The 14,434-nt window shown below is 39.9% G+C and overlaps 1 protein-coding gene across 1 annotated transcript in view; it reads right to left on the bottom strand.

Annotated features, from left to right (window-relative positions):
- The window catches only part of TOP1 (DNA topoisomerase I), a 68,628-nt gene that overhangs the window by 5,330 nt on the left and 48,864 nt on the right, over nt 1-14,434 (bottom strand). Inside the window, exons 9-16 of the mRNA XM_062589302.1 lie at nt 11,431-11,546; nt 7,949-8,070; nt 7,090-7,212; nt 5,336-5,523; nt 4,581-4,725; nt 3,414-3,557; nt 1,904-2,089; nt 273-341 (exon numbers count right to left, since the gene is read on the bottom strand). Of these exons, the coding sequence (XP_062445286.1) occupies nt 273-341; nt 1,904-2,089; nt 3,414-3,557; nt 4,581-4,725; nt 5,336-5,523; nt 7,090-7,212; nt 7,949-8,070; nt 11,431-11,546 (1,093 nt within the window). The remainder of the gene's footprint in view (nt 1-272; nt 342-1,903; nt 2,090-3,413; nt 3,558-4,580; nt 4,726-5,335; nt 5,524-7,089; nt 7,213-7,948; nt 8,071-11,430; nt 11,547-14,434) is intronic.

Genomic DNA, 14,434 nt, shown 5'->3' with positions numbered 1-14,434 from the left:
TCACCTTACACAATCATCTTTGGTCTCTGAAAAGAAACCTCCCCAAGACAGAGCCAGCCAGGTTCCCCACGACCAAGGCCTGTCACTTCAGGAGCCTGCAGGCACAGTGAACAATATGGATACTAACTGGAGACAGACTCACTGCCTCTAGGCCATTCAGGCCAGCTCTGGAAAAAAAAAATGCCACAGACACTATTTCTGGAGCAGGGTGACAGCTATTGCCTGGTTCAGAGGGAGTGTGTCCACTGTCCCCCTCACCATTATGCGCTTACATTGAGGCGATCAAAGAGGTCATCTTCTGGCTGCTTATTCTCCATGAACAGCTGAAGATTCTTAAATACCTGCAAGAAAAGAATCCCCATGTCCAAGGCACACAGACTGGACAGTGCTGTGAAGCAGTTACACCTAAGGAGGTCTCCCTTCCAAGATGCCAGTTTAAATCTGTTTTCAGGCAGCAGTTAGAAAGAAGCTGAATGCAGTTTGCCAACAGGCAAACACTTATCTCTGAAGTAACACTTGTGCTGAAGGTTCCTCCTCAGCAAAAGGAGTCTTAGGCATTTAATGCCATTTATCCTTATCTTCTCGGTAAGATTGCAACAGACTTGCTTTTTCTCTGGCTTAGCTGCCTAACAAAGAAAAAAGACTCCAAATCTGGTATTTTCCCCTTACTCTCCAGCATTACTCCAGAGACCCCTGAGCAATTTTTCCACAGAGTGAAGCAATTAAAAGCCAACCCTTCTCACTGCTGTGTTGTTTCATACAGTTCCACCACAAGCAAGTATCACTGGGGTAGGGGGAATAATCAAAGCCTCTTGATTACACAGATACCACAGATCCAAGCTCTATGTTTTTCAAATCTCCAATTCCCAGCTTCTCATCAACACACATTCTTCTTCTATAGAGACATCTAATATACAAAGATTCCTAGCTCCACAACAATCAATTTCATTGTAAGTACTGAAGAACAAACACTGAGACCCCAATGCCAATAAATTTAAACAGATTTTTTTTCTTTAAAAATAGGACAGCTAGAATTCCAGCACACACTCACTTCTACAGAGGCCATAGCGCTTCTTTCGTTTATTTTGTTCCCCAAGAGGTCAACATTTACTGCTGTTTGTCATCACAATTACTGCAGTATTATACACATGGTATTTAACACAGAGCTAAATGCAGAACTGTGGACCAGATGCAAAGCTCTGTTACACCTACAAAAACAAAGTCCTTCTAGACAGGCTCCTCCAGTTGACATTGATGGATGAGCTTTCCATCACAGCAGATGTGAAACCCATGGAGGACAAAAATAAAGGAAACAATGTTGCCTGGGAAAGAAGTATTGGTTAGTAGACAGATATGACTTAAAAACATGGCTATCTACTGTGTGCTCTGGAATAACCAGAACCAGGATATATTGCAGCAAGGGCACAGCTCCAAAAAACCAAAACATCATGATAGAGAAGAGATTTGGACTTGCATGATACTAACTGCTACTCTACCAACAGTGTTGGATATAAACTCAAAGCCTTTTATGCTATTATTTGTCATTTGTGCCTAGAAGTCTACCACCTACAGGTGACAAAACCAACTCTGCCTACCAGAACAGGACCCAAGGAACTCATTTAACATAGCTGTTACAATTATGTTATGCCAGCTGTTAGCACTTAGACAACAGGAAAGAGCAGCAGTAAAATGACTAAACACTACAGTACTGGGTTATATCATAACAGCAGCAGCCTTATTCCATTCTCAAGGCATGGCCAGCAAAATGGGAAGAGTATTAGCTGACTTATTTTCTGGCTAGGTATCTGATCACTGACAAAGCATCCAGTTATTGCTACTAGGACTGTATCCACCACATTTTTCTGCTATACACTCTGTTGATTTGTTTGTGGAGATGCCTTACCCTCTTTTCAACAGGGACTTTGTTGTAGTATCGGATGGAGTCTTTACCGAGGAAATCAAACTCAACCACGTATTCCTGGCCATCCAGTTCAGGATGCAGCTTGATATGTTCTACTCTGAGAGAGCAGCAGCCCACGGTGTCAGCTGTCTCTCCTTCTTCTTTTTCATTACCAGCTCTGAGAGCAAGCTACATTTAGATGAAGAAGAGAGGTAAGCATTTCAAAACATCCTGGTAATGTACAGACAGTAGAAACTTCTGGACAGTAGCCTATACTCAGGGTGTCCCTTCTGCCCCATTTGGTTTTGAGTTTAGCATCATCAATCAGTAATTCCCATGAATGACTCTACAAAGAACATTCAAAAATGCTTTTTTAACATCCTTGAGAAGGAGAGGTATGAAAAACTAGTTACTGAGGAAAGCATGAAAATAGTTTGAGGCACAAAGAAATGCAATGGAATTCCCATGTCCAAGGCCACAGAAAAGAGGAAAAAATAGAGAAAATGTACTTGAGTGGCTAGAACTGACATTCAAAAAATTCTGATATCAATAAAAGCTCTTCAAGATCTCATTAAACATGCTTTAAATAAGCCTACACCAAAGCCAATCTACCAAAATCCCTTAAACAAAACAAAAACAAAAAACTGAGGTAAGGTTTAATGTAAGATGTTTTACTGACTTTCTCTTAAGTAATTCAAGCTTTAAGACAGTTCTGACGAATTAATGAAAATCCTTTAAAAAAAATCTTTTTTTTTTAATCAAATCAATTTCCATGTGAATTCAATCTGATACAAAGTTCATCAGTTGCTCTTTATTATATGCTAAAGAAATACACTTTACACAGTGCATGACACTTTCTGGCATATATAAATCATCTAAAGGCTGTACTAGGCTGCATTAAAAAAAAGTGTATTAACAATACTGGCTAAACCAATCTCTAATTTTTGAAGAAAACCTGAAGTGTTCATATGAAACCCAATTATTCAAATCAAACTTCTACAATTTAAATCCAACAGAAGCTATCAATTTGGTTGGTTAAGAAGCCATATAGTAGCAGGCAACAGCTCTCTTGAGAATTAGTTTTGAATAGCTTAAATACATCAATACAACTGCAATCTTTATTCTGTGGGAAGAGCAAATAGCATAATTATGGATCTTATGACTGTGACCCCAAACTAAGAGGAGACAAAATAGCAGAAACTCCCAGCACAAAAACTGAAACAGTTGGAGACCAAAGGCCCACATAAAATTCCCAGTAATCCAACTGGGATGTTTTAGAAACAGGTCATGAATTTTGCCCGAGCAAAAAACTGTGCTTCCTGAAATAGCCACGTTCAGTACAATAGTTTATTGCTTTGAATTTCCAGGTAATGAGAAGGAAAGGGAGAAAGGAGTCTGCCCACCAGGAAGCCTCGAGATACCTTAGTAACGGGGCTCAATTCAGACACTCAGCAGTCCTGAGTACTCCCTGCAGAACAGGAAAGGAAAGAGCGTGCTGGGAAACGAGCCTTACTTTATCAATGAAGTACAGCGCCACAGCCCTCTGCCGTACTTTCATCTCTTTGGATTTCCAGTCTTCTCGATACTGATTTCGAATTTTATCTACGCACTTCTTCAACCTCCGAGCCGTCTCATACTTCTGCCAGTCCTTCTCACCCTGAAGAGAAAGTTGGAACAGAGTCAGCACCAAAAAACAGGCAGAGGACCAGCTCTGATCTACTTCTTGGGGCATGTCAACTCTGCATACAAGGAATGGTCCTGTTTTACAAAAGTGCCAAGATTTCAGTGCTTTAAAAAAAAAAAAAAAAAAAAAAAACCAAAAAAAACAAACAAAAAAAACACCACACACACACACAGAAAAGACATTTCATGCGTTCCATGCTCAATGTAAAAATGGTTTCCTCTGCAAATGCTCATTTTCAACTGTGTAATTAAACAAATGTAAGATACAAAAGCAACATCAACAGTTCATTATTATATATTCAAGTCGTATCAAAAAAGCCATGAATTCCAAAGGACAGACTCTCTACACTTGTAGGGCAAACTTCTCATTTCCAATATAGGAAAAATCTCTTAAATGGTTTTATAGGAACTTAAATTTTACCCCCAAAACTGAAGTCTACTTATCTGTCAAAGGGTTCATCATTACTTTCATGGGACTGATCACTGACCAGCTACTTGCTCCCACAACAGGATTTGTTCTCCTTAATCATGAATTCCTCAGTCTTCTCAGCCAGTAACCTGGCTACATTTTTAACTTCATAACAATTAATTAGTGGCCTATGGTTAGAACTTCAGCACACAATAAGACAGGGGAAGTTAGTGCCGAAAGCAGTTAAAGCGTTCACCAGAACAAGTCCACTTTTGGATAAAATACTTCCTTTTGGGATTAGAGAGTAACAAACTCCTACTATGAATGATAAAAATAAACTTACTGAAAAGCATTATTGTAACAGATTTCCACTACTCTCCTGTGCAACAGTTGCATTTTTTCCCATCGCTGCCCCCCCCCCCCATTCTTCCAAGGGGGAAGAGAAACACAGAGATTTTCCTACGATTTTCAGTCAACAGTGGAAGATGAAATAGCAGTACAGCTTTAATCATTATCACTGTTCTACTCAACATCTGAATTTCCTTCCAGGAGACAAAGCCAGTAAGAAATCTTTTAATAGACCTTTACCTTAATTCTTGAGCTAGGATTCAACATGATGTACTTGATAGAACCTTGGATGTTCTCAGTCCATGAAACCAGCCAGGTGACCTTGTTATCATGCCGGACCTCTTTCCATTTGTGTCCTGGCGGAGGAGCAGGGATCTTTGAATCCCTGTGCAGTTAGAAAACATAGGAAAAAAAACAAACAAAACCCAAAAAACTCTGTAAGAGACTTCCACAGTATCAGAATAGAGAGAAATAACGAACACCAAGACACAATAAGCTCAGGGAAGAAAACTGAGACAAAGTAACCGCATATTGCCCAAGTAGGAGATCAAATGACTCAAATTGAACACTCAAAGATCAGAAATGTAACTGCTATAACGTCTGCTAAAGAATTCAACTGTAGATCTGAACACATGAGCTAAGATAAGCTCTGCTTTGTGGATGCTTCAATAGCTACACATATCAGGAGAGGACTGGGGAGAAGTCCACCAAATATTGGCCTTCGACATCAAGGAAGATTAAGTAGGACAACCTACCTAGAAGGAAATTCACTTTTGGCAATGCTAACAGGAAAGACTGAATTTCAGCAGATGCAGACAGTAGGGATGGGGAAGAAAATACATTGAAAATGCTTTACATAAAGTCCATGGTAGTCTTGTTTCTCCAATCCTTGTATGTCTAAGATAAGCAACACATGTATTTCTAAGAGCTTGGATATCAAGCTATGCAGGAAAAAAAAACAGCTAATCAGAAAAAAGAGTGCACCCAAAGCTCACTTGCTGCAATTAATGATGATGTCTTCTGGCATGATGCGCCTCTTCAACATGCCCATTTTGGGATGGTTCCCACGTCCTCGGAAGAGACCTGGGGGTTCAATCTTGAAGTTGGCAATCCTCTCCTTGTGGTTGTCCATCACACAGTATCCATACTCCTTCAATAGCCGCTCATTCTCCTCTTTGATTTTCTGGGAAAACCCAAAAGTAAAAATGATGCGATTGCTCAACACTACTACATATCTCTGCATGCCAAGACTTAGGAAAAACTTAATATTTGCACTAAATTAACACTGAAAACTCAGCTCAAACTTCTCCATCCTGCTAAATGCTATACTCAAAACTCAGGAAGAGAAGACTGTCCAGAAAAGAATTCATAAAAAGCAAGCAGCAAAACAAACAGGAAATGGTAAAGAGACAAAAAAACACTTAAATCTTAAACTTGAGAGAAACAGACTAGTGCAGTTGAAGACACCTATGATTTTGGAGTAGAGTTCACTTCATTCACCTCTATCCATATATCACAGCTCTAAGCGCAGTCTAAGTACAGCAGCCCCACCATAGTTCAGCTGCTTTATCTTCAGCCCCCTCCCCCCCATGCCAAGCCAGCCTTTGAAGTCCACTGGACTTTACATCTTGTTGTTTAAAAAAAAGCAAACAACAAAAAAGTCACCCCAACCACACACACACACTTCTGTGTTTGAACTCAGAAAGCAGGTAGAGAAATGGCTTCAGTCTGCTGCTCAAGGCATGTCAAGCCTGTGTCAGCAAATCATTTCAGAAGTTGAAACTGGTCTCATAACTACAAAAGTGCTAAGATTTCACTGCATACTTCTGTGCTTGAACTCTAATAATACACCCCCACCCCGATCCCACCAAAAAAAGGCTAAGAAAAATAAAATCATTGCAGCATAAATTAAACCATCAAGGATCTGACTGACAAACACACTGATACACCAGCTAAAGAAACCAACAGAAAAAGCCACTTCTGTTCTGCTGGAACACAGTTCATGATGCGAACTGGGGAAGATTCACTCACATTTAACAAATGAAACACTAAGACACAATCTTTCTACTCTGGTGGGATCCTTCTGCCCCCAAAGACGTGTCTCCAGGCAGCTACAGGCCTCACCCCAAGCAGAATTACAGCAGTATTGCAAAAGACCAACTGAGAATGCAGGGCAAATTTCTGGCTCTTGTTAGAACAACTCTCCAAACACTCATCTAAAGGTTATCTGCTCTCCTCACAAACCACTGCAAACAGGAAAAATCTTTTTTAGTGATAGAACTGCATTGAATGGAGATCTAACATTTAAAATCTGCTTTCCATATATTTTATTCACAAATGTCTTCACTACATCTCTTTCACCATTACCAATTTTGCCTTCCAAACTCAAGGAGCTATCAAAATGAAAATCTATCATTAGCAGCTTAACTGAGTAGCCACTGCTCATTATTAGGCAGGGATGCAGCCATTACACAAGTAACTACTCTCCCACATGGAAATCACCTCCAGTTCTATTTATTTTCTCAAGCCAGATAGGAGCCTTAGAGCTATCAATATATTTTTCAAGTGTAAACACAGTGCTTTGCCCTAGCTGAGCTATGCACCAAAAAATTCCAACAATTAACACAAAAGTAATAAAGTTAGTAAAAGCTGACCTACCAATGGCAAGGCAGACAGAGGAATGATTACATAGAAATGTTTACAAGCCAGCTAAGCATTTTAAAAAGTCTCCTAGAATTCCCTCTGGTACCTGTTTCTCCTCCTTGGACATCTGTTTCCTAGCTTCTGACTGAGCTTTGAAATACTGGCTCATGTGGGTGAAGTCACATTTGCTGAGGCTGGTGATAGTGCTCTTCTCTTCAGAGGTCATTTCCTTGCAGAAAGAAAATAGTGCTTTAAGCTTTCATACAGGCATAACAGAGCGTACCTTGCCTAAGACAGTTTATACACGAACAATGGATAGGTTCTTACAGTAAACCTCCCAAAGCTCCCATATTCTTGCACATGATGACTCTAGACAAGATCAAAGAGAAAAGGACAAGAAGCAGAGCACACAGGACGCTTGTCTTCTAGCAACCTGATCTCTGTGACCACCATGCAGTGCCACAACACCTCTCAAAGTGCTCTCCCACTGAACACTGGTGGAAATTATTGAGGGTTGGTGAAGAAATCTAGAAATCTTTAAAAAAATTGGATCAGCTGTTTTGAAGGTTTGATTTAGCTGTTCTAAAGGTTCGATTTCACAGCATGGTAAGTCAACTGAGGTGAAGTTCTGGCTCTGCAGGTCTTTGGAAGGGGCTTCCTTCTAACATAGATGGCCTTTCAACAGTGCATATAGGAATTAGATCAGCTATACCCCAAAAGGTTATGACAGGCAACTGCGGTTTGCAAAAGTCTGATATTTGTTGTTTTAAGAAGGTATTTATGATAAGACCCTTCCTGGTGAAGCTTAGGATAACACAGAAACTTCACAGTTAAGATCTGAGACAGCTTTAAGTTGCCACAAGTTAACCTTCCTATGTATGGAACAGTAGTCCCTTTTCACTGCCTAGCACTGAGAAGACACCAGTCATGTCTGTGGTCATTCCAGCCCAGGACTACAAGCATACCTTTCTCCAATCTTTGAAAAAGTTTTTCCTGAAGATCTCCTTTGTAGTGTATTCATGATCAAGCATTTTTGCAAAGAATGTGGCAACTTCTTCTGCTTTGGTGCTCAGCTTCATGACTTTACCTACAAAGAGAGGTTTTCTTTTTAAAATATAGGATAAACTTAGGAATTGAAGCCAGAAAGAAGCAATAGTAACTACCTTAAAAGACACTATACTTTTACCACAGAGAAAGTTTTTCACAAAGATGTTATTTGACAGGCAAAAGAAATACAAGAGCACAACTGCTTGACTTTCATCACACATTTTGAAAAAAAGATTCCCCTGGAATCCAAGTATTAGAAAAAGCAATACCAGTCCAACGTGAGACAGGTCAGAGATGCAGGGCAGGAAGGGGAAAAGGCCTCCTGTGGGAAGCCCTATGTTGAGGCCTCCCAGCGATGCCTATGTGCCTGGGCAGATACTCTTGTTTGAAATGGAAAATGCAAATAGTTGTATTATATTTCATATTCCAGAACTCAGACATATGAAACACCCTCTCCATATTTCTCTTCTACCCACAGACACAGCTTTGGAACACCTCTTCCAGCCTTTAGCTATTTCTGGCCAGGAAGAGTCCTCACTATACATACACCACAAATAGGCTGAAAGCAATGCCAAACATTTAATTCCTCTTCACTACAGGGAATTGTGTAAGAATTCTGCTAATCGTTGAGGCCTTTATCATGTGAATGCACTTCTGTGTCTCCAGATCATACTCGAAAGCTAGTCATATGTAAGACTGATCTTTCAATGAACGAAAGAAGGTCACATTTCAGCTTATCTGCAAGACTGCTGTACAAAGTGAAATTGCTGCAAAGATTTTTGAAGACAAGGGGAAAAGAGGGTGCTGCAACATTGAAGCTGTGGATTCAACATCTAACATTTCCATCAAGTGTGCCTTTTTAGTCCAGACCTCATTCCTGATGACATGTAAGGTGTCAGTGATCTCTGCGAAGGATTTTGCATGCACCTCACATCTACAGCTAGTTGCGAGGAATACTTAGACTCCCAGTAGGCTGGCAGAGAGTCAGCACCTGGGGATTTTTTTTTTCTTTTCTTTCTTTTTTTTTTTTTTTTTAAACTTGTCAGTTTTACTGCACAAAAAGTCAATGCAAGAAGTGCTGCAGTTCATTTTAAGCTACTGAAAAAAAGCTGCAGTACTTTTGAATTACTACATGTTTAAAAACAAGTTACATCATCTCCAAAATTATAACACAGGTATTTATATATAAAGCTTTAAGATCTATAAAGCCTTGTAAAACAGAATTTAGCAAAAGGTTGCAAAGATCTGAAAATATCCCACATTACAAATTAAAGCAACAGTAACTCTGCCAATTTTAAAACTGCAACCTAAAATACAGCATTTGTTTGCTTAAAACAGGAAGTAGGGGAAGGAAGAGACAGCAAGGGAAACACTTTTTCCAGGCTGCAAGTCTAGCCTGAAAGACGCTATGAGTTAGTACCACTTTATGGGGCTAAACTGACTAAAGTTGCTTCCAATTTGCAGAACAGCAGTACATGCTCACCAATCATCTTTATCTAATTGCTTTAGAGTAGATTTCATTGGATTTAATTTCCTTTTTTTTCCAAAGGTTTGAAAAGGCTCTCAGTGATAAGCCTATATCTTTTAAAAACCAGATGAGAGTTTTTCCAGAGTATTGAACATTAGGTACCTGATTTAAAAGCTCAAAATCAGACAGCAACCAAGGGACATGTAAGCGGAAGAGATCACCCTGCCGTGACTCAAAGACAAATGCCATCACGTATATTCTTAACTTGCTCTATCTACAAAAAACATGCAAGTTCAAACTGTCTTTACAGTAAGAGTAGTAGCTTGTTTAACCACAGTCACTCGAGCATATATCCCAGCCCTATTGGATGGTGTTGGCATTTTAAGCTCCCCTCCGAGTCCGTGCTGTAAGCTCTAACAATAGCTCAGGCAGTCATTACGTTAGATAGGAGCAGGCACTCTTACTGCAACGCAATCACGAGGCAAGGGATGGATTCCTCCGGTGAGAGCCGGCAGCCTGGCAGCTGGCTGGCTCGCCCCAGCGTGATTATTGGACTCTACAAATCATCCTTGGATAATCTTGAAATTAGACAACGCCTTGTGAGCACAGACTGCAGCTCTCAGCAGCTGCTGGGTAAATCAGACATCCGATTTTTAGCCTAGTTTCTCAAGGCAGACTTACGCGATCGCTTTGTCTGTCAGAATCCCACCCCCTCCTCTGCAATTTTTGAGCTTATTGGTTGATTTCGATCACAGAGGCTGCAAAAAACCTGCACTTCCTCTAGACTTTATGAAATAGATGGCTAGATAGGACAGAAGCTTATATTACTGCCTGCACTGAAGGGATAGTTATAGCGTAAATTCACCCCTCCCCTTCTCCAGGCTCCAGGAGAGGTATCTTATATCCTTTGGAATAGAGGAAAAGTTTCCACCAACTTTGCATCAAGCTTTCATCTATCATCAAGACAGAAGCCTGTAGGAAACCAGGCAACCTTGATCACAGAGCTACTTGTTTAGAGATAGTCTTTAATAGGATATGATACATTTATCTTACTACATTATCACTGAAAGAATCCTACCTATTCCTCAGTATTTAAAAGCATGCCATGTCACATGAAAACAACATGTAGCTTCTGGAATAGTTCCAGGCACAGATGCCCCCTTCATCAAAAATTATGTTTTCATCCACTCAAATGCCTCCCACTTAATTTAATCCTGGGTTAATTTGATCCTTCATTTAACAAGATCACAGGACTAAAAGGAAACACGTGGGTCATCAAGTCCAGTCTCCAGCAGGCATCACATCATATAATCCCTTCCACATTAGCCTCTAACAACCAGTCAGCCCAGCATATTAGAATCCCACGCCAATTAGTTCTACCACGTGCAACGGCTGGTGGGTGCGACCTCGAGTTACACATAAGGGCTGTGTCCTCGGGCTAGGCTGACCCCATGCAATCCTACAAGATCCTAAGCATCTGTATTAAAATTCTGTTGTCTTTTATCCCCATCATACCAACCAAGTGGTCACGAATTTCATCACAGATGACAAAGTTACAATTTGTAAGACTGAGGGGGGGAAAAAAAGCAAGCCTAAAGATGACCAGTTGATCAGCTATAATTACGGACTGTACCAGTTATACATTGCCACTCTCAGGTATGCGACACTCTCATAGTTAAGTAAGCTGAGAGATTTTACCACCATAATAGTGGCAGAACAGGTTCATATCCACATGAAATAAATTCACCAAATTCATCAGGCCTTCCTCTTCCTTCTAAAGATTCTTCTTTTTCTTAGCTGTTGAGGAACTTTTTAAGCCAACCACCTCCTCATCCCTTGAGATCTCAGAAGAATGCCACAACTGCCTAATATTAATTTCTTTTCTCAGTCAATAGAAACCCATAAATATAAATTTATCCAATAGAAACTCACCATCATAGTAAAACTTGACATTTTCAGGCAGTGGTTCATATGGTGGAGCAAATACAGGACCTTTGTGCTCTAGGAACTTCCACTTAATGCCTTCAGGGTAGCGCTCTTCTTCCCACCTTCAAGAGACAGTAATATGAATCGATATAATTTTAGCAATTTGAACACCTTGCATTGCAGATATCTGATGATACCAGAGTTGTCATCTTCCACTTGCTGCTCCTCTCAGATAAATGCAAAAATACATAGCTGAAAAAGGTGAGAACTTAGAAAAATTAAGTAAATCTTGTAAAGCAGCTAGGATCATACCTAACCAGAATCAGCTGTGATCTAGTATCAGTCAGGTCCAGGATGCCTTCTTAGCAAAGCTAAGCAATTCCAGTAAGTTACACAGCTGCTTTCAGGTCCGGACAGGTATCCCATTAAGAGCAAATAATGAAATAGAAATTCAATTATGACCTAAATGAGAACCCACCTGTCTGAAAGAGAAATACTAAAGCCTGCTTTGCCATTTTAATTTCATATCCATTCTTTGGGTAATAAAAGCATATTTGGAGGAAAGAAAAGCAGCAAATGAAAAAAGCATACTTGCCTTAAAGCACCTCTACAGTAACACTTCGCAAATCAGGTATTAGCTATCATAAAACGGCAAAGTAGGTCCCATCAATCCCATATTCCAACTGAACAAAACTCATAGGGTCATCAGTATATTTGTAGAGAAAAGGGCCAGTTTCCCTCCCCCAGTTCCCAATACTCTGTCCCCAAATCATGGAATGCGCACTCTTTCCCTGCCTCTACACTTCCACGATTACTAGAACTTTACTGCTACCTGCTGCTGGCATAGGATTCCCTGCTGAGACAGGCTATTTTACTTCAATGTTTAATCAACTGGAAGACCATCAACCTGTCACACTACTCAATCTCTGAACTGCCTAGACAACTCTGTTGAACAGCCATGACAATAAAAAAAAGCATAAGCTTGCCTAAGCCAATTCTTTTTCCTCTAGCATCAGCCTGATAAGCAGTTTTATCCTAGGTGCAACTGCAAGTTAGAAAAGATGTGCATGTACGTGATACGTTCCAAGAAGTATGATGCACAAATAAATATTGATTACTTCATTTCTAATTAGATAACAGGGTCACTGTACAGAAGACAAGCATTATATAGAGAGAAGAGCTTCTCCAAGAAGGAGTAGTACTCAAAACGCTTCATAAATTGTTGACATACAGGCAACACTGAAAAGCAACAGTCATATGGGACATAGCTACAGCTAGAAAGTCATCACCTTTGATAAAGGTTTTAAATGCAGTATCTTTATGGGCAAAATGCAAAATCTAACATGTCAGTGGGTGTGACTGATTATCAGTCCTTGTTTGGGAGGAGAGCTTGAATGAAACATGTTGAGATAAGAACTTGTAATATTGACATCTGAAGTTTAGATCCCACATATTTACATTCCTAATGATTATTTTCTAAATGAACTGAAAGCTAAAAATATAAATATTTTGTCAAACATTGGTCTAAGTTCTTACACCCAGTGACTCCTTACAGCAAAACAAACCCAACCTCCTCAAACACCCACTTCTCTAACATAGAATATTTTTATTTTAGTAAAATGAAAGTAGTGGATCTCATTTGCAGTAACCACTGCTTTACAGGACAGATTTGTCATTTCTGCTTTTTCAGTTCCCCTATCCCCCTCATTTTTTCAGTTGGCCATCCTGCTATTTACTTGATGGGAAATTGTGTTCTATCTGTTCTATTCTCTTAATAAGGAAGCTTGCAAAAGGAGAACTAGAAAGATAACTGTTTAAACAGATAGCTGAAGCATGTTGTGCCCATTGGGAGGGCTACAGTAAACATCAGAACCCTGTTGTAATTTCTAAGCCCATGTTCAGCAGCCCATAGATATCAAAGTTCACCACAAAAATATCACAGATGACTCCCACTACCACCTGCTGTGTTCCTCAGCAGTGGTACAGGTTTCCTGATTAAGTCCCACACCAAACCTGTCCTAAAAAATGCCAGAGTGGCTCAAGAAGGTAGAGCTGGTGAGGGTTTTTTTTGTGTGGAATGAAAATGTAAAAGCTTCTTAGAGACCAGAATACACCTCAGGTCTTTGTTACTTCAAGGAAATGAACTTATTATAGCACAGAGTGGGAGAAGTGCTCATAAGATATACTTCTGGATCACATATTCTTCACACACTGACAAGAGTGTGAAAGTGACCTCTAAAGACCTCCACATGGTGATGAACAAGGCCAGTGCCTTGGGAATGTCTAGCATCAAGCATTCCCATATGTGAGGATTAAAATGCTCAAGGCAACAAGCACTTGAGAAAGCAGCCAAAAACAACTAAACAGACTTTCAGAAAATTGACTCAGATGGAATATAAAATGCCCTAAAGAGATGCAATTGGAGTGCTACACGGAGATGAAACCTTGTCCAGCAAAGACATGCTATACAAAGCCACAGATGGACGACAGGAACATCAGCAGAAGGATGCTGCCAGATTTTGCAAAATACGCTTTCAAAGGCAGTTTTTCTCAACAGTCAGCACAAACTGCAGAGCTTAGCATAGCTACCTGGGATTGTGCTGCCAAGGCAGGTGAGGGAAGAATTGTACGGCTTGCCAGTAAAGGTTTGCTGTTGAAGGATATGGACTACAATAAAAAGGAGCTGTGATAACAGAATAATAAGTTTTAGACAGAACCAGTAAGGTCTGCTGAGACAAAACCAACCTACTGTAGCTCCCTATTTCTTCATGCCCCAGCAGTTTTTTTAATGTCAAAGTCCATAAAATATGTTGTTAAAGGGATCAAGAAGTCAATTGTTTGGAAAAAAAAAAAAAAAAGAAAAGAAAAAACTCTAGGATATTTATAAGGAAGAACCTGAAAACTACATTTATAAGAAAGCATACAAACACAAAAATAGACAAGTGTCAATGTTCTATGTGAGGAAGTTGTGGCAATCAAAGGGAAATATTTAAAGACTATAAACATTATG

Source organism: Rhea pennata, chromosome 16, assembly GCF_028389875.1.
Source record: "Rhea pennata isolate bPtePen1 chromosome 16, bPtePen1.pri, whole genome shotgun sequence".
In the NCBI taxonomy this organism is placed as follows: domain Eukaryota; kingdom Metazoa; phylum Chordata; class Aves; order Rheiformes; family Rheidae; genus Rhea; species Rhea pennata.
Note: the sequence above shows the minus strand (reverse complement) of the source record. Positions and strands in the feature narration are given on the sequence as shown.